We start from the raw sequence: 24,864 nt of genomic DNA on the forward strand, positions 1-24,864 counted from the left end.
GCTTCTATTACTGATTTTAAATTTATAAATCTTGCGTTGTTTTTATTTTTAGAAACAAAGTTAAAACAAAACTTATTTTTTGGACATAAGTCAATAAACTTTATTTGTTCAAAAGAATTTGAAAAGTTTGCGAATTTTATTCATTTCTTTTTTTTTTTTTTTTTATCAATTACTACTTCGTTTTATTAGAGAGTAAAATCATTATTTTTTTTTAATTTTCGTTTTATATTATTAGTTAATTAGCTAAATATATTACCGAATATCACAATTCTTTTGTTTTTATTTTTAAGAATTTAATTAAGAAACTTTGCCTTACTTTGTTTTTCGTTTATAATTCGGTCATTATTTAATTTAATTTAATTATTTATATGAAATAATAATAAAAATAGTGTTTAAGAAGCATTTTTTTTCTAAAATTTATTTAGCTCTTTGTTTTAAGCATACAAATAATTTTTTAACGAACTTATTTTTTAAATTTTGTTCCTATGCTGTTAGGTAAATATATTGATAAATTTCACTTTTATTAATTTTTTTATTTTTAAACTAAGAAATCTTTTGTTATTTGCGTGATCATCTTTAGAAAATATAACAAAACTTGTGTTTACTTCTTCATTAAGAATTTGAACATTACGATCGAACTAAATAATTCTGTAATTATTTACGCATAATAGTACAAGCAAATATTGATTTGTTAAAAAAAGTTTCTTTTTTTAAAAAAAAAAAAAAATATTTTTAACACTTTGTTTTAAGTGTATAATGAATTTCTTAACAAACTTTTTTTTTAATTTTTTAAATTTTCTTTCAATAATTTCAGCTAGATATCTTTATAAAATTCCCTTTTTACTTTTAAACTGAGAAATCTTTCAGAGAACGAAAATTTTAAGAAATTATTACAAATCTTATGTTTACTTTTTAGTTTAAAATTCGAACATTTTTAATTTTAAACTTCGGCTTTTAGTCAATCTAACTTTTATTTTAATTAAAATATATTTTGAAATTTTGAAATCAGCTTTTGTTTAATAAAAATTTTTTTTTTTCATTAAGGGTGTTTTAGGGGTGAACTTAAATTAAGACTGCTTATACCTTATAAACGATAAAGAAGTGCAAATATTTCATTCTGTATCTACACACATTTTTTCAATAAATATTTTAAGTAAGATTTGTACATCTTAGTCAATTTATTTAATATCTTTCTTTAGCAAAACATATATATTTTCAAATTTATAAATTGATTTAAATCAATATGCGTATGAAGTCTTGATAGAAATCTGACTTTCTGTGCCTTAAAGTAAATGAAATTCAAAAATACTATATCGCGATACATCGCTATATCGCGATGCAAAACTGACGATATATCACGATATATAATTTCTAATATCGCCCAGTCCTAGTTACGACATCTTCAAAAGTACTTTTTAAGTACTTTTTTCGCAAATTTTTAATCAATTTTATCCTTCACATTACATTTTGCTTTGCTGCGTATAAACTACAAAACTAAAATTACAATGTGGTGTAGAAAAATGTGCAGAGAGTATAACGGGAAAAAAATTATCATTCGATAATTGATTGGAGAATAATTAACTGTAAACTTAAAGTAGGGGGAAAATGAGTGTTACACGCCACTCTTAGGGTTGATCACCTTTCTTACGGAAGTGCTATAGGATGAGCTATTCACTCCACTTTGGATTGATGACCTCTCATCTATAGAATGAGCGCTACTCACCACTTCCTCGGTATGGATGAGAGATCAATCCCACTGATAAGCTGTTAGTGGGGATGACGTAGCATGGCTCTTTATGTAGCATGGTTTGGACTAAACAAATGCTTCTTAAAATTTTTGGGTATTTATTTCTTCACATCTATGGGTATTTTTTGAAATATTTGAGGCTTACTTTGCTATCTAAATAAAGTTTCGAATTAATTTCTCATAGAAAAAGTTACAAAAAAAAATTAGCAAAGTATCCATCTTTATTTTTAAACTCATGCTCTTAACGTAGCATTGTTTGAACTAAAAATTGATTCTTAAAAATTTTGAGTTCATATTTTTTGTCATGTACAGGTATTTTTGAGAGAATTGACGCTCATTTTTTAATCTTAACCAAGTTTCAAATGAGTTTTTATTACAAAATATTATTAAAAAAAATTCACAAATTGTCACCCTTTTTGTCAATTATACATATTGTCTTAACGCATCATTGTTTGGAGTAAAGAAATCCTTCTTAAAACTTTTGATTACTCATTTCTTGATATATATGGATATTTTTGGAAAAAATGACGCTCACTTTGTAATCTGGAACAAGTTTCAATTGATTTCCTCATTGTAAAAAAATTATAAAATATTTGCACTGCATCCATTATGATAACTATATTAATATTCTTAACGTAACCAAATTTGAGCTAAATATATGCTTCTTAAGCATTTTGGGTACTTTTGTATTTATTTTATCTTATCTCAGGATATGTTTGAAAAATTTGACGCTTACTTTGTACAAGTTTCAAATTAAATCCTCATTGCAAAAAATTATAAGAAATTAACAAAATGTCCTTTATTTTTATATGTATGCTAATAACGTTGCCTTGTTTGGAATAAAAATTAAGATCATATATTGGACTAAGATCATATACATGATCGATATAATAAAGGGCACTTTGTGAATTTTTTTAATAATTTTTTGCAATGAGTAATTCATTTGAAACTTGTTTCAGATAAAAATTAAGTGTCAATTTTTATCAAAAATACCCATAGTTGTGAGGAAATAAATACTAAAAAAATTTTTTAAGAGACATTTGCTTAGTCTAAATAATGCAACATTGAGAACATACATATGGTTAACACAATGAAGTTTATTTTTCAAATTTTTTAAAATTTTTTGCAACAAGAAAAAAAAATTTGAACTTTTTTCCAAATTACAAAGTGGGTGTCTATTCTTTTAAAAATGCCCATATGTGTCAAGAATTAAGTATTCCAATTTTTTAAGAAGGGTTTGCCCACTTCAAGCAATACAACGTTAAGAGCACATTTAAAGTTAATTACACTTTGAGGACACAATTAGAGGACACTTTGCAATTCTTTCATTATTTTTGGAAATCCAAATTTTGGATTGCTCTGTAGACCAAACCACGGGAACCATATTTTCCAGATTGCGGCTAAACCCCTATAATTTGGGGGTCAGAAATGCGAATCCGTTGGAAAAAAAGGTATATTTATTCAGAGAAAATAAGTTTTTGTGTCTGATTTCGTAACTTAATATATTGACTGCACTTACTTGAAGTTGAGCTCTTCCCTGACGTTAGCCTTAATCGATCTTCTACCTGACCCTCAAAACATTAAGATTGTGTCTTAGAGTGAGAAGGAAAAGAAAATGTAAAGGCAAAAGTTTTTCAGGCTGGTCTGTCTTCCTTTTGGAGCACTGTACATATTAATTAGGCATCATCGATGAAAGGCGATTTCCTAGCGTTTTCCTAAGCGAATTTCCCATTAACATTTATCCATTCACTCTGCTTTTCATTACATAGCTTATTTTGTTTCAATTAATACATAACTCCGTACCTGGTTCGCATTAACCACAGTGCTGACGTAAAATATCCACAGTGGTCGATGGATCATGGGTTAGAGTCCCCTCGCCGTCAGGCTAAGCATGGGGAGTTTTCGCGGCTTTCCTTACCATGTAACGCAAATACTGGTTAGTTCCATCAAAAAGTATTCCACGAAGGCAAATTTTTCCCAGTACTTGATCCAAAAATTCCTTTGTCTTCTGGATTGGGTTTAAAACTACAAGGTTACGGTGTTGAACATTGGTAGTCGTAAAACCTCAATTGGGTCGGCTGTTCAAAGACGGTTGTAAATTAATACATATTATCAATATTAATTAAACATTAGTGTCAATAATAATAAGGAAATTTTTACTGTTCCCCAAATCAAATAAGTATCTTTTCTCTATTATTTTTACTTTTTAGTACATAAATTATTTTTTATTTACTTCAATTAATGCATATCACCAACATTAACAAAGCATCATTGTTGACAATGATAGTATGACGATTTCCAGACAAATAAATATCTTTACTCCACTGCTTTTGCTTTCTAGTATGTAACTCTTTTCTTTTATTTCAATATGCATATATTACCTAAATTAATTAAGCATCATTGGCGCCAGTAATAATTTGCCGATTTTTTTCGTTTCTCCTAAATGAATTAGTATCACATTCCCATTAATTTTTTCTTTAAATACATAAATACTTTTTTCTATTCCTTTGATTTTAAATAAAAAACTTTTTAGAAATACGTTATAAAAGAAATATTATAAATAAAAATTTATAATATATTATAATTAAGCTACTTGATAAAATATTTTATCAAACAACTTGAAAAGTATTAATTTAGTATCGTAGATCACACGTGCTACCACGTAATGTTGTTCATTGAATTTATCTGTCATAGCGAATAAAAGATAATTCGCGATCGCAACGCTCGAGTACGCCGTCTAGCGGGAGCCTGTAAATATCGGACATTAATTTATCACGTTTTCATTTAGTTCCATCAAAGTCATTGACTGAATCAGACGCCATTTTTTAGCAGCAAATAAGAAACAAAATTTCCCTAAGGAAAAGGCCGAAGAACTTGAAAAAAATCTCCAGAATATTAGTAAATCTTTCAGGAACAGAACACGCCTAACATTTGAAGAAAAATTCCTCAATAATTTGTAATTTCTATTATCAACAAACTTGCAACTGATGACTTCCGATTTCGGATACTGTTACAGATGTGTGTATTAAGGTAAAATGCATTTCTTCTGTCTTCAATTCATTACGAATTAAAGTGAAGTCAACATTGCTTTCGTCATTCCAGTGAATAAATATGAATTCAGAACATACAGAATTGTAATAGTTATAGCATATTCTTCTTCGTTATAGAATAGTATATATTTCTGTATCCATATAATTCGGAAAACAACAATAAAAAATTATTCAAGTTACTTGAAATAGTGCCATTTGTGCTGATTCTTAATTAATTTAAATCGTTTTCTTGGTAAGTTTTTTTTAATTTTGAAAGAATAAGTTCAACTAGAATTCAGCTATTCTGTTTTTAGCTACATATTCAAATTCATATCAATTATAAAATTTTGCTGTGTAGTATGTTATCTAAAAGTAATGAAGGTATAAACTATGTATCTATTATTTGCGAATAAAGTTTTCAAACAAGGAACTTATCATTTTGGAATTCTCCGGGAATCATAAATCAGGTAAGTGCAATGATTTTTACAATAAAAAATTTGCTTGTAAATATTTTTTTTTTCATTTGATGATGGTTCTCTACAGAATGGTTTTTTACGTCTGATTAAGAACTATAAGAATAATAAAAAAAGAAACAATATGAAAGTTTTTATTTCAATGTTAAGAATTCTTAAAATCGTTTTTTTTTATCCTAAGAATTCTTTATTTTCCGTTTTTTAGTTTACAATTTTTTGATAAAAATTGTTCTCAAAATACTTTTGAAAAATTAAATGGTATAACATTATGTGTTTATGTATACTTCTTGTATATTCCAATGTTTGAAATAATATGATTCAGAAAAGTATGGAATAAAAATTAGGTACTTACGTATTAACGCCACCGCCGCTACAGATTTGGCGGTTTTTAAATGCCGCCAATCTACACTTAAAATTTTTGCGACAATTCATAAAATAAAACACTTTATTTAAAATCAAAATAGTTAATCGGATTTCGGTGGAAAATGAGCCGATATAGAGTTTAGCATAGATTCAAAACAATCATATCGCCATATGAACTCTGATGAATAAGATTCCAAATGAAATAACATTTCCAAAACGTACGTTTACCAAGATAAAGTTTTATGTTGTGGGAATTGGTACATTTTCGTTTTTTCGGTAAAATATTTCCCTCCTGAAAAAATAAAATTGCATCTTGTTTTGTTTTTGGCAAATCCCAAAGACGAATATTCGTAGCACTAAAAATGGCGACAAAAAAGAATTGTTTTTTTTTTTTCGTCAGCATTCTTTATTTTACGTTTCTTAGTTTCTAAATAATGATTTTTATTGAAACTTGAAATTTTTTGATAAAAATTGCTGTCAAAAAACGTTGTTTACAAAATTAAATTTCATAAAATTATGAGGCTTATGTATACTTTTTGTTCATTTTAATTTTTGAACTAATATGATTCTTAAAACCATAGAATGTAAAGTTTAAATGGGCCTTTCATGTTATATCATTAAATTTAGTAATACTATTTCTCGGGCATTAGGTTTTAACTCTTATAAGAATATACATATTTTTTTCTGTTAATGTACAAATATTTTTCCGATGTGTTTTGGATGTTCCTTCTCTAATAAAAAGAGATACCATTTTGTTTTCGATTGTGCAAGAAAGAAGATCAAGCATTTTTCTTTTTTAAATTTAATAAGCCACATTAAAGAAGGAACGTTGCAATGCTACACGCTACATTAACGACGTCTCCAGAGTAACTGAATGACGGTTCATATAGAAATCGCAGGTATGCGTCTCATACAACAACGCCCCCTATAGTTCGTTGCGATCGCGAATTAAATATTTAAATATTTGCAAAAAATATTTTTTTGACTAAAGAAAGCTATAAGCTAGCAATAATCAATGATGTTATCGTTAAAATGTGTGAATATTCTATCGTTAATAGTTGAATTAAAAACAATGGGTAATTAAAACAATTTAAACCAATCAGAAATTTTCATTTCGTTCTTCGCTTATCCCACTCGAACGGTTAGTTGCAGAATGTTCGAATGCCAAGAGTTACCTTCCTCGCGCTTTGAACTATCTGTATGCCAAATTTCATCGCTTTCGGTCAGATGGTTGAGGAGTCTATAAAGGACGCAAACACAGAAACATTTTATATATATATATATATATATATATATATATATATATATATATATATATATATATATATATATATATATATATATATATATATATATATATCTAATATAAGGGCAACAACCCCTATATTTTGGTGGATTTATTTGTCAAGAAAGCAGGAATAATGAGAACATGTTGTGCACAAGATTTTATTTACTATATAGATCGTGAAGCCGAAGTCACATCCCCGCTCTCCCGGCTGGAGAGGGGGGGACAATGTTCCAGTCAGATCCGACGGAGTTTAGTTGGTAAACATTATACACCAAAAAGTCACGCAAAAACATTGCTCCTGCATTTTATAGGATGATTTTTTAGCTGTAAAGAGGTTCCAGTCATATGCCTTTTCTGTATTCTTACGCCTCATCAATTTATTTATTACTCAAAGCAAATCGTTTAATCTTTCCTTATATGGAAGTGAAAGATCTTAAAATAACTTCTCTTTTGAAGTATAAATCTAATTATTATTCATTGGCATGTTTTTAGCCTTGAAGTCCCAAAATAGAATTTCTACCCTTATCTTTTACTAAAGATATTTTATGAAAACGAATGAAGTTTTAATGCTTTTATTAATACAAAAGTATTTAATTTTTGTATTACATCCCCCCCAAAAAAAATTTTGGTAAGCCAAAATAAAAATTTTAAAATACTATGAATATATAAACTTTATGTTGACTATGACTGTCCTCTTTCTTACAAATAACCTTTTTTCAACATGTGAAAAAAAATTATTTACAGTCACAACAATAAAGCATAATAATAAAATTTATCTGTTTAGTGAACTAAACAGAAAGAAAAATTAAACATAAATTTATAACTTTTCTATTAAACTTTTCTTTTAAACTTTTCAAAAATTTTTCCACACAAAAATATACAAAATTTTTATGCAAAACGACCTGGACAACAAGTGTCATTTAATCAGAATTTAAGATTCTGTATGGTTAATGGGGGTATTTACTAGATGAAATTCTGTATTCCCCGTTAAAATGGAAGAAAACAGAATTTCATGAAGCACTGTGTAATTGAGAGATCCAGACTGGATAAAACAAAAATAGTTTATAAATTTTTTTTTTTCTCACTGTGTTGAGAAAAAAAATTCAAGTTTCCTCGCCAAACATCTCCACACGCGATTCGGATCTCTCAAAAATATTGGGATTACTTCTTCCTTTGAAGAAAGTAAAAACATTTATTTTGAACATTATTCATGCTTTAATTTTAACATTTGTGGGCTGTGATATTTCCTAGGCTTTGATACTTGTACTATTTCAAAATTTTGTTTTCTTACATTTTTATTTTATTTATTTATTTATTTTTTGTAATCTTGGTCATTCTATCTTCTTCCTATTTTTCCTTTTCTTTTTTGTTTTTGTCACCCTTTACATATTTTTTCGTCGGTATTAACCTGATAATGAACTTTTTGGACATTCTTTCTTTCTATTTTTTGATGTTTACTTTTACTGAAACATCCTTAACATTCTATTTTTCGATGCTTACTTTTATTGAAACATCATTCTTTTCTTTTTTCGATGTTTACTTTTTTGAAACATCTTTTTCACCATTTTTAACCTTAACATTTTGAGATTTCTGCTGTTTTATGTGCAAAGATAAGTTGTCACTTTTAGAATTAGCAGAGATGATCAGTCTCTTACCAAATAGAATAACAACTGGCCCGACACAATTAATAAACAAACAAAAATCTTTGCAAGTCTACAACCCTACTAAAGCATATGGTAAATCAGTATCAAGTATGAAAACTTAACTGAGTTAAAAATTTTCGCCTATCGTAATAAGGGAAACTCGCAAATTTTGTTAAGTGTTAACTGTCCTTTTGTTTGGGTAACATTTATTTCCTTACATTTTTTTTTATAGGAATATTTAGTTTTGACCAAGTCCGAAAAAGCAAAATTTTTACAAATTTCCTTAAAGTTTTTTTTTTTTTTTTTTCTCGATTTAATCGTGATAAATCATTTGGAAACAAAAGTTTAAAAAAAAACTTAATTTTGTTTGCCATTACTAATTTAATTGACGTTTGAACCGCAATTATTTCCTTCAAAAACATTTTAAATGCAATATGAAAACATATCATATTTTTATAAAAAATCAATATAAACACAAGAAATGCAATCTAACTCTTAAAAATATTCTATTCAATTATTCATAATAAAAAGTTTTACCATTACTCATATCTAATTTCAATAAAATATGAACACTCTACTCTCCAACGTCGACCTTCATCAATTTCGTTGAAGAGAAAAAAAAAATATCATAATTTAAAAATGAAACGAATATAAATATAAGAAATGCAATCCAACATTAATAATATACTCAATTATTCAGAATAAAAAAAATTTTGATCACTAAAATATGTAATCATAACAGTATCATAAATTTTGAGAGAAAAGAAGAAAAAAAAATTTCTATATCACTTTTTCTTCTTCAATATTTGGCGAAGAGAAAAAAAAAACATCATTCGCGCACTTCACTTTCTTTATCACTCGGTGCCGACTCACTACACGAATGTCGAACATCTAAGTAGACCATCGTAAACCATTCCGGAGTGTAATAACACTTCATCGACGATTAAATCCAAAGCAGTGGGGAGTCCAAGGGTGGTGAAATATTGAAGCTCAACTCTCTAGTTGCATCCTTCGCCTTCAGAACGTTAGACATAAAATGCAGCATACACAAACGGAAGGTAGTACACGAACGGAAAGTACCACTGGATGTAGATATCATTTAAACAAATGAAAAGTTTGACAATTAAAGAATTTGCCTTTTGTTGAAGATACTCGATAAATTATTAATTACCATGAGTTGCAGAAAAATTTGACTTTATGAATTTTCAACTGTCCATGCGAATGAGATATTCAATATTTTCGATGCATTTTTTCACCGCTGATTTTTCCGAAGTCCCAGCCGGGCACCGCTAATCTTAATTTTTGAGATAGAAATGCGTAAATTTCCTCCGCAAGCAACTATGCTGCCGACTTCTAATATAAGGGCAACAACCCCTATATTTTGGTGGATTTATTTGTCAAGAAAGCAGGAATAATGAGAACATGTTGTGCACAAGATTTTATTTACTATATAGATCGTGAAGCCGAAGTCACATCCCCGCTCTCCCGGCTGGAGAGGGGGGGACAATGTTCCAGTCAGATCCGACGGAGTTTAGTTGGTAAACATTATACACCAAAAAGTCACGCAAAAACATTGCTCCTGCATTTTATAGGATGATTTTTTAGCTGTAAAGAGGTTCCAGTCATATGCCTTTTCTGTATTCTTACGCCTCATCAATTTATTTATTACTCAAAGCAAATCGTTTAATCTTTCCTTATATGGAAGTGAAAGATCTTAAAATAACTTCTCTTTTGAAGTATAAATCTAATTATTATTCATTGGCATGTTTTTAGCCTTGAAGTCCCAAAATAGAATTTCTACCCTTATCTTTTACTAAAGATATTTTATGAAAACGAATGAAGTTTTAATGCTTTTATTAATACAAAAGTATTTAATTTTTGTATTACATATATATATATATATATATATATATATATATATATATATATATATATATATATATATATAGATAGATAGATAGATAGATAGATAGATAGATATAACATTTGATACAGTGAATATCTAATTGTATAAATTTGCTAAGTATTGGTTTTTCCGGTCTTTTTTTTATTTTTAAGGAAGAGTGTTCCAAGTGCATTTCGCATCCAACAGTCGACAACAACAACAATAAAAAACCTCTATTTTGGCAACATATTTAAACACTAATAATTCCAACAGTTTGGTTCAGTGTTGGGGATTTACAAACTTCGATGGCAACCAGTACAACTTAGTGGCAACCATTACATCAAACTCGATTATTATAAATAAATGTTACCTTAATCTTTATTTCCTAAACTTAAGAGGAGCTAAGTTACCGAATGCACAAATATGCCATTGAGAGTCATCAGCCACTTATTTCTTTAAAAGCTCAGCCACTTATCTCTTATTCCCTCTTACCTCTGTGCCGATAAGAGGGATGTTTCGAATATATCCCTCTTATCGGCACAGAGGGATGTATTCGAAATTGCTTTCATACTAAAGAAAAAACTTAATATCACATGAGATGGGAAAATTTAAACAAGATATTGAAAAAAAAAAAAGACTTCCTTCTGCTATTTTTTTCTTCTTATATTGGACAAAAAAAATTGTTATGAGCCGTATCACTGTTTTTTAAAATTGTTTTATGATAAATTGCACTTTAATGATGATAAAAAAAGACGGGGGAAATGCATACAAAGCTGTTTAATATATTTGAAATCAGAATGATTTTAGGAAAAAAATAAGAACGCTCTCACGCTTTTCGGATCAAGATTTTACCAAAACAATATCTTATGACGAAAAGATTACTCAATGAAACTGAAAGAAGAGGAAGAAAATTCGAAGTACGAAGTGAAAAATATTTATCATCAAACATTGTTGAAATCTGCAACGAAGTTGAATGAAAGCTGTAAAAATTATTGAAAGCGAGACAAAAGTAAGTAGATTTTTTAATACGCAAATAAAATTATTTTCCTTCTTTTTGCTTAAAGAAGCAAGCTCCAATTTTTTATAACTAACGAATTTTTTACCTGAATTTCTAAACAATCTTATGGCATGCAAGAATAGTAAGTTTTTTTGTTAGTTAGTAACAATCTGATCTTTTCTATTTAAAGGAATTAGTTAGATTTCTGAAACATGAACCTATTACCATATAATGCTGAACAAATGTCTAAAGAAGAAGAAGACAAGGCTTTAACTGCTATTAATGAATCTGAACTTTTAAGGAAAGCCTGTATGGAAACGCTTAAATACATGCTTAAAGGTATTGGTTCACGTTTATTATCATTTATACACTATTTACCGGAAAACCTGTTTTAGAAGTTTATGGGAAAGAAAGTACTTCTAAAACGGAAAAACTTTTTAACCGAATAGGCTAAAATTTAATTCTAAAAAAAATATTCAATGATGTATATTAGATTTATACGTCGTACTTGTTTACATCATTATATCATACACAAACTGAGCTTATACTTTTTGAAATTTACTTTGATATGAAAATACTAATTCGGAAAACAACAATAAGGAATCATCAGTACAACCTGAAATAGTTTCATTTGTGCTGATTATTAATAAATTTTTATCGTTTTCTTGGTAAGTATTTTTTAGTTTTGAAAGAATAATTTCAGCTAGAATTCAGCTATTCTGTTTTTAAGCTACATATTCAAATTCATATCGAGAGCTTACAATTATAAAATTTTGCTGTGTGGTATGTTATCTAAAAGTAGTGAAGGAATAATCTATGAATATATCATTTGAAAATAAAATTTTAAAACGAAGAACATTTCATTTGGAATTCTGCGGATTTTTAAAACAGGTGAGTGTTAAGATTCTTATAATAAAAAATTTGCTTGTAAATAATTTTTTTCTCTTATTTGATGATCGTTCTCTACAGAATGGTTTTTTACGTCTGATTAAGAACTATAAGAGTAAAAAAAAAAGAAACCATGTGAAAGTTTTTATTTCAATATGAATAATTTTTAAAATCGTTTTTTATCTTAAGCATTCCTTATTTTACGTTTCTTAGTTTATAATTTGTTGATTAAAATTGTTGTCAAAATACTTTTTTTTGACAAATTAAAATTGTATAACATTATGTGTTTATGTATACTTCTTGCATATTCTAATGTTTGAAGTAATATGATTCAGAAAAGTATGGAATAAAAATTCGATACTTACGTATTAACGCCACCGCAGCTACAGATTTGGCGGTTTTTAAGTGCCGCCAATCTACACTTAAAATTTTTGTGACAAATCATAAAATAAAGCACTTTATTTAAAATCAAATTAGTCAATCGGATTTCGGTGAAAAATGGGCCGATATAGAGCTTAGCACAGATTCAAAACAATCTCTATTTTCTTTCACCTGGTCGCCATATGAACTCTAATAAAAAAGATTCCAAACGAAGTAACATTTCCAAAACGTACGTTTACTAATAAAGTTTCATGTCATGGGAATTGGTACATTTTCGTGTTTTCGCTCCTGAAAAAATAAAATTGCATCTTGTTTTGTTTTTGGCAAATCCCAAACACACATTTTCATAGCACTAAGAAATGGCGTCAAAAAAGAATTGTTTTTTTTTTTGTTTTGTTTTGTAAGCATTCTTTATTTTACATTTTTTTGTTTCTAAATAATGATTTTCATTGAAACTTTAAGTTTTTTTGGGATATAAATTATTGTCAAAAAACTTTGTTTACAAAATTAAATTATATAAAATTATGAGGCTTTATGTCCTACTTTTTGTTCATTTTAATTTTTGAAGTGATACGATTCTTAAAACTATGGAATGTAAAGTTTAAATGGGCCTTTCATGTTATATCATTAAATTTAGTAAAACTATTTCTTAGTTAATAGGTTTTAACTCTTATACGAATACGTATACATATTTTTTTCTGTTCATTTACAAATATTTTTCCGATGTGTTTTTGATATTCCTTTTCTAGAAAAAAAAAAGAGAGATACCATTTTGTTTTCGTTTGCATAAGAAAGAATATCAAACATTTTTATTTTTTAAATTTAATAAGCTACAATAAAGTAGGAACGTTACAATGCTACACACTACATTAATGACGTCTCCAGAGTAACTGAATGACTGTTCTTATAGAAATCGCAGGTATTCGTCTCATACAACAACGCCCCCTATAGTTCGTCGTGATCGCGAATTCAAAATGCGCATAGTAACATCATAAGAAAATTTTCAGATAAAGATATCAAATATAATTGGATATCTGTAAGCGGAGTCACGCGTGTGCGTCGAACCTCCTTGGCTTCTGAATCGACAAGTGCCATGATTTACCTATGGTGCCATGATTTACCACTTGCAGGTATCCGATAATAAAAATTCCGTAAACAAAAGAAAAATGTTGGCCAATAACATTTGATCCATGAAGAGATTTTTACGTAACAACAATCGGAATACAGCGTCCAATATATTGGGCAACATTTTGTACAATTTTATCACTGAAAAATGATATTTAGAGATTTTTTGTTCTTTTTTTTATCCCTTAAAAATAACAAGTGTTACGCAAAACTATAATTTCATTTACATTCGTTGGTTAGGGTTTTTAATTACAATGAAAAATCGTGACAAAGTTAATAAGTTCGAATGAAGATTCCTTTTAGAAAGTTTTATGCCTTATAAATAGCTTATTACTTGAGTAAAGCGAATTTAGCTTCATGACCAAAATGTAATGAAATATACTATGAAAATAAATATCCTATAATTTGCAAGAAATTCTAAAACTTAAATACATTCTTTTTTACGCAGTAAAAAAATACAAAAAATGATAATTTAATTAAAATTAATTTACTTTTTTTTAAATTTTTCATCGCATTTATAAAATTAACTTTTCTTTAAGCAACGTATTTCTAGGTAGAATTAAGTTTTTCTGTCAAAAGTTTGTGTTTCAAGAAGTTAATGCACTTCGGAGATACATTAATTTATTGTAAGTAGTAAAAAACAATTTTTAAGAACTTGCAAGCTGGCTGATACAGAAATATAATTCAAAATGCACATACTAATATTAATAATGCTTTTTTTTCCTTAGCTAAAGGATTCAAACCATTTCCTGATGAGGAATTTCTCTTAGCGCATTTACGAGGGACTGAATTTGACTGCGACAGAGCAGCATACAAGCTTCTAACTTACAACGAAATGATAAGGAATTCTCCTGAATACTTTGAAACGAGTGTTTTGGATGCATTGACAAAATCACACCTTAATCCATTGCTAGTGTCACCCATTAGAATGAAAGACAACAGTCTCCTACTAATATCACGATATTGTAAGCATTCTTTTCTCCCTTAAAATATGTAATACAGTAAAAAAAAACTGTTTGTCCGTTTCTCATTTATACATCTTCTTTGTTTTTATACGTCGCTTCATTGCAGTCCAAGTTCAGTCTAGATTTTTGCATTATTATAATATTCCGTTCGTTTGTACGATGGAAATACATTAATTGTCTGCCAAGCGTTATTTTTTTCATGTCTTACTTAATAAAAAAATTTTCGAGAGCCACTAAGTGAGGCTCTAAATTGAGCTTTTATCCTCAAAGATTTTATGAATTTTTTTCCGGAAATCTAAATTTAAAAAAGAACCTTTCAAATACAGTAAAGCACCGTTTATATGCTTCTAGTTTCTACGCCGGTTTTGCTTGTTGATACGTGGCATTTGTTTACGTTAGCAACTGTTTTTCCCATTATATTTCGAGTAAGCCAAGCCCGTCAAGTACCGATTCTCTTAAGTGACACAGCCTATATTCTTCCTTTTTTCACAATATATTTACACAAATACTTAACACAAAGACGGGCACGGAGCTAAGTAGAACATAAACTTTTTATGCATCGAAGTTGCCAGGTACACAAAACAGAAATACTCCACGGTTACAATAAAATATATAAACAAATAATAAATCTAAATTAAGTTAAAGAAGCAGACGATAAAGAATTATATTTCAACTTATTCGATGTGCGATATGGCTCTGTGTTTAGTTAACTTATCGTTAATTAACATTCTAACTTATAGAGAGAAACTTAGCTCAACTTCAATACGCCATTTTGCTGATAAAGATTAGCTGGCGCTGACGTCATAGGTCACATGTGTGGGGTATGGGAGGTCTTCTTCTTCTTGAACTGCAAATACCCAAGTATAAGTATATTATCCAATAAAATACTTTTTTATATTAAAAAAATTTAAAAAGAGGAATGAAATTTTTTTATTATTTCTTTCATTAATAATCGTAAAATTAAGTTTTAGTGGTTTCCCACAATTTAATTTAATTTTAAATTTGTTTTTGGGTCATATACGTAAGCAATGAACAAATGAAATGAAACAAATAAGCGACATTATGATTTTTGTTGAAATGAAACCTATGAAAATTTTATAAACGTTGAAAGTGCTTATCTGAGAGATATATTTCATTTTTAATGAACGAATTTATTTATTTTACTTTGATTTGAAAAGCGCAGTGAGAAATATTAATAGAATTTTTTATAAATGCTGATTCTTTTCATAAATAAGAACTGCTCTTAGAAAAATATTATTTTTTTAAACAAAAAAGTTTGTTATTTCTTTTTCATTATCTTTTTACTTCAAATAATTTCATAAAACAACAGAAATATTAAATTAATAATAGATAATTATTATATACAAATGTAAATAAGGCTTTAAAAATCAGTACCAGGAGGTTAAACTCTCGGAACTTCTTTTAACTTTCCACGGAACCCTAGAGTTTCACCGAACACCATTAGAGAATTGCCCTTCTGAATGGTTCTTCGTGGTTCTACAAGTTATTCTTAAATGCATTATTAAAATAGTTCATTATAACCTTAAACCGAAAAATCAGTCACAGCTCAGCTTAGAGAGTTCAATTATTTGGGAAGATTTTTTTCATTCAAAACTATTTGCCAATACATGAAAGTTAGATAATGTATAAAATTATACAAGCCACCAAAGATCTAAAATTTTCACGTTAATGTGTTTTCAAGGTACAAAGAGAATAGCTATTTATTATAATTCTTATTCTGATACAATTGTGTGTTACCGGAGAAAAAAATTTTTTTAGACAAATATAGGTTAAAAAATTTTATATCAAGGAAAGAGTTTCAAGAATTTTAAAAAAAACAATAATAATTAAATAAAATGGCTTTATAAGAATTATAAATTAATCAAAGGAATTGTGGTTCCAAATGATACATTTATTTGTGTTATCAGTGAGTACAAAGTCTTATTTATTTATCCACGCAAAATGTATTACTTAGCTAATTTTAAGCACAAAATGCAATACTTAACGCAAATAATTTTTATCCTAATTTATCCTCAAAGAAATTTTACTGTTGAATAGTTACGATCAATTAAACGTATTAAACGTTAGATTACCTAAAATAAGAAAGTAAGTAAATTAGAATGTAAATAAAATTAAGAAAAATTTAAAAAATTTCGCGGAGAAATTTTAGGATCCTTTATCTAGAGCAGTGGTTACCAACTGGCGGCCCGCGAAGTCTTTTTTTGTAGCCCGCGAACTAAAATATATTGCTGTCGGTTTTTTTTCTTTTGTGGACAATTTTCATACAAAATCTATATGGTTTTAAAATACTTTTCATTCGTTTAAAGAAACTTAATTTCTTCGTTCCTGTAGAAATTTAATATAGCAACGATGAAAAAAAAATTTCTTTCTCAGGTTTTGCATCCAAGAAAATATATATTCAAATACAAAAATAATCGTGTATGTTGCTCTTTTTTTATTTTTATTTATTTATTTATTTTTCTTTTTTTGTATTTTCTGAATATAATTTAGCATGTGCGTATCAGAAATTTTCTAGAAGAAATTCTCCCATTTAACTTTTGGAAACCACTCATTTTGGACGAAATCATTTACAGTGGTCAAATTTAAAACGCATAAAAAAGGGAATAAACATCATGTTTTATTTAAATTCCTTGAATTGGATATCGCATGAGCAGAAAAGACAAAAAAATTTCAGATGCTCGAGAATTTTTTTGTTGTTGCTATGATTCCTAATAACTCGAAAAAAATCTTAATTTATCACAGAATTAAATTTAAGAGAAAAAAAAAACCTTGTCGATAAGTTTCTGATTAAGAGAAGATTCAAAATGATACGCAATGATATTATTTGTAATGCTTGTTATTTCGCTTCTTAATATTAAAAAAACTTTGATAAAAATCTGACAGTAATATTTAATGTTCCTTCAAACATAAAAGTATCCTATATAAAATTTTGATAAAGTTGTGACCCGCCATTTGACTGGTGTTTTTAATTGCGGCCTCCGGCCACATGTAAGTTGAAAACCCTTGATCTAGAGCTAAATTCATAAGAAAAATATTTTTAATTGCATTAATGTGTTTAAAACAATAAGGATAGAAAGGTCCAGTTTACTAGTATCTAATTCGAAGGTTATTAGTTTAATTAGAATTAGAAGGAATAAATATTTTATAGAGTATGTATATATATTTCAGTTGAAATCGATGTAGCTGAGTTACCTCTACCGGAAAAAGTATACCTGGATGTGATTTCTGGCTTTGACTTAATGCAAAATCCGGTCACTCAAATTTGTGGAATTACTGTTCTAGCGGATGCTGTTGATTTCACATTTTCTAAAATTCCCCAATACACTGACTACAAGTGGATTACGATAGGTGCATGCGTACTATTGGTAAGATTCTGAATTCATGCGTACTACGGGTAAATGTTAACTGATTTTATTTTATTTTTTATTCAAATTAGTTTCTTTGCAAACTAGAATTTCTATCAGTGAATAATAGTTAACATTAGAATGCAGTTAACACGAGAGAGACGGCTGGACCCATTTTTGTCTCTTTTTAATGTTCTGTAAGTCGAAAAATAACTTACTGAAAGTTTTGAGAATTTCTGCACTGGCCCCTTCTGACTTTCTTGTCATACAGCAGTGTTTAGTCTTTCTGGTATTAAATATTGAACACAAGCAAACGTTGAAAAGTTAATACCTTAATATTTGGATATTTTAACCACCAAAGTTTACGAATATATGACTTATATAACTTTCTAAAAAAAAGTTAATTGAAACTTTAGAAAGAATCACTTAAACATTTCAAGATTTATTTAATAACACTATACGGCATCAAAAATGTTCGATGCAAACATGGCTCTCTTTTATATTTTTGACCTAAAATAAAGAATTCATTTCCTGAATATCATGTCTAAAATTATGAATTATATTCCCGAAAATATTCCTATTCCACCCAATATGTAATTCCCCCCCCCCCCAAGATCGACATTTTAGATTGGCGACTTAAGGTATTTTAACAACACACAAAAACAATGTACCGGCAAAAGGGAACTTTCATTGAAAATGGAACCGTCACCATTTTGGCGCTAGTTTTGGAACAGTCACCTCATTTACCCTCCCGAAGTTTCCAAGCTCCAATTGCATTAGTAAGCTAAGTACCCCAAGCATTCACTTAGATTTCTGGATATCCTCAAATCTGGATATATATATATATATATATATATATATATATATATATATATATATATATATATATATATATATATATATATATATATATATATATATATATATATATATATATATATATATATATATATATATATATATATATATATATATATATATATATATATATATATATATATATATATATATATATATATATATATATATATATATATATATAAGTTCAAAATGAAGAATAAAACAAAGAAAAATTATAGACATATGAAAAAAAAGGGGGGGGGGAAATAATAAGTAAAAAAATAACAAACAACAGTTTATTAAAAAAAAAATGAAAGGTTAATTAAAAAACCGAAAAAAAGATATAATCTTTTCTTCAGCCCACACGATTATATTCGCAAAACAGAGTGCTTTCTGATATTGTATCAATGAAGCCAAAGCAAAATATATTAATACAATAGTGTGAGGAGCACTCAAAAAATTTTTTTATAAAAATAACAACAAATAAAATAGATCACAAAAAGTACAAATAACATGTAAAAACAGATAATAAAGAAAATAATAAAAAGAAAAAACATTAAAAAGGGGGGACTATTATATATATATATATATATATATATATATGCGTAATTATTAACTTTTTGTTAAAATTTTATGTTAATCGTATAAAAATTGAAACAGTTGAAAATTGTCTCCCACAAGGAATTATACATCATCGTCATTACAAATGTTAAAACATTTCAAAACTTTTCACATACTTTTAAAAAAAAATATGCATGAAAGCAAATATGTTTTTAGTTATTTACCTTTTGTTCACGAACCATAATTTAGCTTTCGCCTTTATTTTCAATTTTTAGAATTCTGCTGTGAGGATAAAGAAAATACACGTCGTAAATGTGTCTGAAGCATTTATATCTGTATACAACGCATTGATTCCACTCATGCCTAAGAAAATGGTTGATGTGGTAAGTGCAGTAAGGTGGTTTTTATCCCAAGAATTTACTTCAAAAAGCAATAAATTGCTCTAAACAATTTATAAAAAGAAAATCAGAGCATAAACATAAAATATATATATACCTAGACAACTACAATCGTTGACGGTGCAAATGGAACTGCATGTTACCAAAAAGAAAAGCGATGACGTCATGGAGAAAAAGTACTACGATAACTAGTTTAAGATAAATAAGTACAGTGGGTGATCGGTTAACGAACTGATCGGTTAACGAACAAATCGGTTAACGAACACTTTCACGAAAGATTTTTGTGTTCGGATAACGAACACATATTCGGATAACGAACAATTTCAAAAAAGATTTTTTGTGTTCGGACAACGAAAACATATTCGGTTAATGAACGAAACGAATTCTAACGAACACTTCTCGGCCTGAAAAAAATTTATATTAAACATTTGTGATCATTTTGCATACGAAATAAGATCACTGAGAGGAGAAATGTTTAAAGAAGATGAACTAACGACAGAAGAACTCCAAGAAATTTTGAATGAAGAACACCAAGAAACACAGCGAAATGTGTCTCCTACTCTTGATGTACTAATGATGAAAGAGGACCAATGCCGACATCTGCCATTAAAGATATTTTGAAAAAGTGGGAGGATGTCAGAGCAATGGTCTTAGAATGGCACCCAAACCAAGCTGATGTCAATAGGTTTGGGGATCTTTACAACGACAATGCTATTAGTTACTTCCGGAAAAATCCTAAAAAAGAGAGAAAAGCAATCGACATTGGACCGCCCCATAAGCATAAAATGAAATGGATTGATTAATATGCAAGACTATATGTATGTATAATTTTTTTAAAAACTTATTAAGAAATTATACATTTTTTAAAATTTAATTTTTAGGGTCTCCAGAACGAATTAATCGATTTCACATAGAAGTCTATGGTAAATCGATGATCAGTTAACGAACAATTCGGATAGCGAACATAGTCTTGGAACGGATTATGTTCGTTAACCGATCACCCACTGTATTCAATGAGCGAGTTCGAACTGCGAAGCAAACCGAAACTAACTGCAGAAGCAGTATCGGGAGTTTGGTGAGGGCAGCGAACATCATTTTGGTGTCCTTATAATTCTTATAAATATGACTCTTACAATAATTGGTGTTCTTATAATATAAATGATCCACAGAATTCAAGCCTAATGGAGTGTACAGAGCCTTTGTTGCTCAGAGGATAAAGGGTTCGCCTCCCAATGAGGTGGCCCAGGTTCGAATTCCATAGCCGAGGCCTAATAGGAATTCTGCACTTGACCCGCTCTAACCACAGTGCTGACGTAAAATATTTTCAGTCGTAGACGGATGATGGAAGAGAAGCCCCGTGTCGTCCGGCTAACCGTGTGGAGGTTTTTGGGGGTTTTCTCCTCATGCAACGCAAATGCTGGTTAGTTCCATCAATTAGTCTCTTACGTAGGCTAGTTTGCCCCAATGCTTGATCAAGGAATTCCCTTGTCTTCTGGTTGAGTTCAAAATGACAAGGCTAGGGCGTTGAACATTGATAGTAGTAAACTCAGAATTGGGGCAACTGTCCAACGCCGGTTATAAAGGTTTCTATTTTATTTCATAACCGTCGTTGAACACCCGATCCAATTTTGGGTTTACGTCTAATAATGCTTAACTCAAATATTACAAGGGATTGGTTCAAAACCCTTGTAATTTTGAACCAATCCAAAAGACAAGGAAACTCCTGGGTCAGAACCCCCGAAAGCATGATTTCTTAAGGGAACATGGAGGACTTTGTGACTCAACAGATTTAGCGTGCATTAGTCACCAATTACTACACGGGGAGTCTTCTGTCGACAGGTATTGATACCATGACCTTTTGGACATTGGCCCAGTGCCCTACCAACCAGGCTATCCCGGCCGGTGGTTAGGTTATAAAATATAATAAAATAACAGAGTGTACAGAGCTGCGGTGGCCCAAAGGATAGTGTGATTGCCAATGAAGCTGTTCAACGGTGATTATAAAATGAAATAAAACAAAGCGTACAGAGTCGGGATTGCTCGGAGGATAGAGAGCTCGTCTACCAATGAGGTGACCCAGGGTCGAATTCCAGAGGTCGAAGCAATGCTGAAGTAAAAAATCTTCTGAAATAGACGGGTCATGGGTTAGAATCCCCTTGCCGCCGGACTATCTGTAGGAGGTTTTTACCACCATATTACGTAAATGCAGGTTAGTTCCATCAAAAGATCCTCTACGACGGATAGTTTGTCCCAATACATGTTCCAGGGGTGTCTTTGTCTTCTGGGTTAAGCTCAAAATTACAAGGATACGGAGTTCAACAGTGAAAGTCGTGTAACCAACAATGGGCTGGCTGTCAGGGTGGGTTATAAACATTTATAAACAGAGTGTACAAATATTGAAGTCTGATAATATTTTTCAAAATTCCCTTTAACTACTATTTTGAAAGAAAAGTTAGACTTATTTTGTAAAACACTTAGTATTGTTTACTTACCTAAAATACTGAGTAAATGTTCAGTTGAATGTATAATTATGTGTCTTACCTTTTCAGCTTCAGTTTCATTCTGACAGCACTGAGTTTAAGGATCTTCATGAGTTCATACCTCCTGAAATTCTTCCTGAAAACTACGGAGGATGTTTAAAAGAATGTGAGCTTATAAGGTGCAATGATAATATACTACAAAAGGAAGATTTCTTCAGAAAATATTTTCCTCTTTAGCAAACGAAACAAAAATATAAGGAATAAAAAATGGTATATAAATGTCACTGTGTATTTCTTAATTTCCAAAATTGTCAGAAATTTGCTCTTTGCTTTTCTTTCCCATTTCTTTTATTTATTATTACAGTCAAACCCCGCTATAGTGAACATTCAAGGGACTGAAATTTCAGTTCACTATAACCGGGAGTTCACTATATCCGTTTCGCGAACAATTTTAACTTATGGTTCCGAACTCCTTCTTTTCATTATACATTATAAAAATAAGTAACCAATAAAATGAAATACAAAAATGAATGAAAAATAATCCGTAGTAACAAAAAATGCGTTAACTTGCTTTTATTTCTTATTAATCTTTGTCTGTGAACAAAAAAAATTAGTAAACTTTAGCTGATACAGGGAAAAATTTGTCCATACATCTGCCTGGGTAGGCCATTGTTTAGGGATGAAAAAGCGAGATAAAAGAAGTAAACAAGAAAAAATGCTTATTGCTGCATTTCACTCTATAGATGGTATAAGTATTTATTTTGAAGTAGACATTTCAAAATTATTTGAAGAAAATGAAGAAAAAAAACCAGTCGAAGACATAGAAAGTTTATAATATCCAACTTCCTCTCTTTTTTAGTTTACTATATCCACAAAAAATAACATTATGCGTGTATAGCAAGGCGAGGGACCGAACATTTCGTTCACTATATCCGAGAGTTCACTATAAACCGGGTTCACTATAACGGGGTTCGAAGTTATTTTAAGAAAAAGTTGCATAGGATCTCATTTGAAAAAGTTAAATGAAAAACTAAACTTATATCAAACTTATTAATTGCTGGATAAAATCAATTGCAAAAAAAGAAAAATTTACGATACGTAACATTTTATTAATAGGAAAAAATAATAATATAAATTCTACGCATTTCTTCATTTTGAAATGATAATCTTCGTGGATTATGGTTCTACATAACATTTCTGAAAAGATCGAGATTTCTCGAGGGAAGATCTTATTTCAGTTTTAATTATGCAGCGTTTGATTCAGTGGTGATCACATCGGATGAATGTTCTAAGTAACGAAAAAGAAGAGTGTTCCAAGTGCATTTGGCATCTAACAGTCGACAGCAACCTTAAAAATACTATATTTTGGCAACATATTAAGACTTTAATAATGTTATTGTTGTTACATATGGCTTTATTGGAAATATTAATCCATAAACAATGTTCAGCTTTAAGTGGACATAAACAAGGAGTAAAAAGGAACAAAATTACATTAACAAACAAAGAAAACACATGACAAACGCATATTAACACAAAAAGAACACAAAGATAAAATTAAAGTAAAAAAAATATACATATATATACACAGTGAAGAATGAGGAGTAGTCTTTACAGAGAGTTCATGTGATCTCTGGCATCCCAGTAAGGTTTACTGAGATCACCCCGGTCTTGAGATTGCTTGTCCAGTAAAGGGCATACAAGCAAGTGGTCTGAGTTCAAGGTTTCCGAATTGCAGATTTGGCACTCTCTAGATGGAAGGATACCTATTCTGTTGAGGTGGTCTGCCAAGCAGTCATGGCCTGTTGAGAGTCTGAAGTTTGCCGCAGCCTTCTTACGAGGACTGTGACAAAATTTCTTCCAACTGTTTTGGATGTTAAAAAACCTTAATAATGCTAACACTTTGAATCAATGTTGAGTAATTGCAGTTTCTATGATTTGAAGGTAACCAAGGTCTAGCCTTGGTTACCTTCTAGGTTCTTGGTTACCTAGGTTCTAGGTTCTTGGTTACCTAGGTTCTAGGTTCTTGGTTACCTAGGTAACCAAAGGCTAGCTTAATACTTATTTCCTAAACTTTAGAGCTAATTTACTCGAATGCACAAAAATGTTACTAAGATTCTTCAACCACTTTTTTCTGCAATAACTTTACTATAAATTAATCTTCTAATAAAAAATAATAATTTCAAAATCGAAACATAAATTATTTTAGGAACTTTAAAAAAATATGTATATCCGAAGAAATTATTTAATGAAATTTTGAGTTAACAGATTTCTCCGGTAATCAAATGATAGAATTACATGCTTTTAGTCTCACCTTTCTCGCTAATGAACTGTCAGAACTCTGTAACGTTTTCTATTTTTTTATTACCACGTTTATATCAACTTGCCTTCGTGTATGTCTGTTCGGATGGAATTTTGTAATCGATTTTAAACTAACTT

The 24,864-nt window shown here is 29.3% G+C and overlaps 1 protein-coding gene across 2 annotated transcripts; it reads left to right on the forward strand.

The window, feature by feature from the left end:
* The first annotated feature begins 11,278 nt into the window (after nt 1-11,278).
* Nucleotides 11,279-22,712, forward strand: LOC107452846 (alpha-tocopherol transfer protein-like). 2 transcript variants are annotated; one of them, XM_043047254.3, is made up of 6 exons: nt 11,279-11,437; nt 11,616-11,764; nt 14,548-14,784; nt 17,974-18,170; nt 19,826-19,933; nt 22,498-22,712. In XM_043047254.3, the coding sequence occupies exons 2-6, from the start codon at nt 11,638-11,640 to the stop codon at nt 22,663-22,665; spliced, it is 837 nt and encodes a 278-aa protein (XP_042903188.1). In that variant the 5' UTR covers nt 11,279-11,437; nt 11,616-11,637; the 3' UTR covers nt 22,666-22,712. The 2 variants fall into 2 exon arrangements, with proteins under 2 accessions (XP_042903188.1, XP_042903189.1); XM_043047255.3 differs by lacking the exons at nt 11,279-11,437; nt 11,616-11,764 and adding an exon at nt 13,709-13,824.
* The last annotated feature ends 2,152 nt before the right edge of the window (nt 22,713-24,864 follow it).

This window comes from Parasteatoda tepidariorum, chromosome 5 (assembly GCF_982258835.1).
Source record: "Parasteatoda tepidariorum strain Cologne lab strain chromosome 5, Ptep-v5.0, whole genome shotgun sequence".
NCBI classification, from domain to species: Eukaryota; Metazoa; Arthropoda; class Arachnida; order Araneae; family Theridiidae; genus Parasteatoda; species Parasteatoda tepidariorum.

Excerpts from the sequence above, each read along its gene's own strand:
- LOC107452846 (XM_043047254.3), top strand. The coding sequence starts at position 11,638 with ATGAACCTATTACCATATAATGCTGAACAAATGTCTAAAGAAGAAGAA. Across the intron at positions 11,765-14,547 it reads GCTTAAATACATGCTTAAAG|CTAAAGGATTCAAACCATTT; the intron begins GTATTGGTTCAC and ends TTTTTTCCTTAG. Across the intron at positions 14,785-17,973 it reads CCTACTAATATCACGATATT|TTGAAATCGATGTAGCTGAG; the intron begins GTAAGCATTCTT and ends TATATATTTCAG.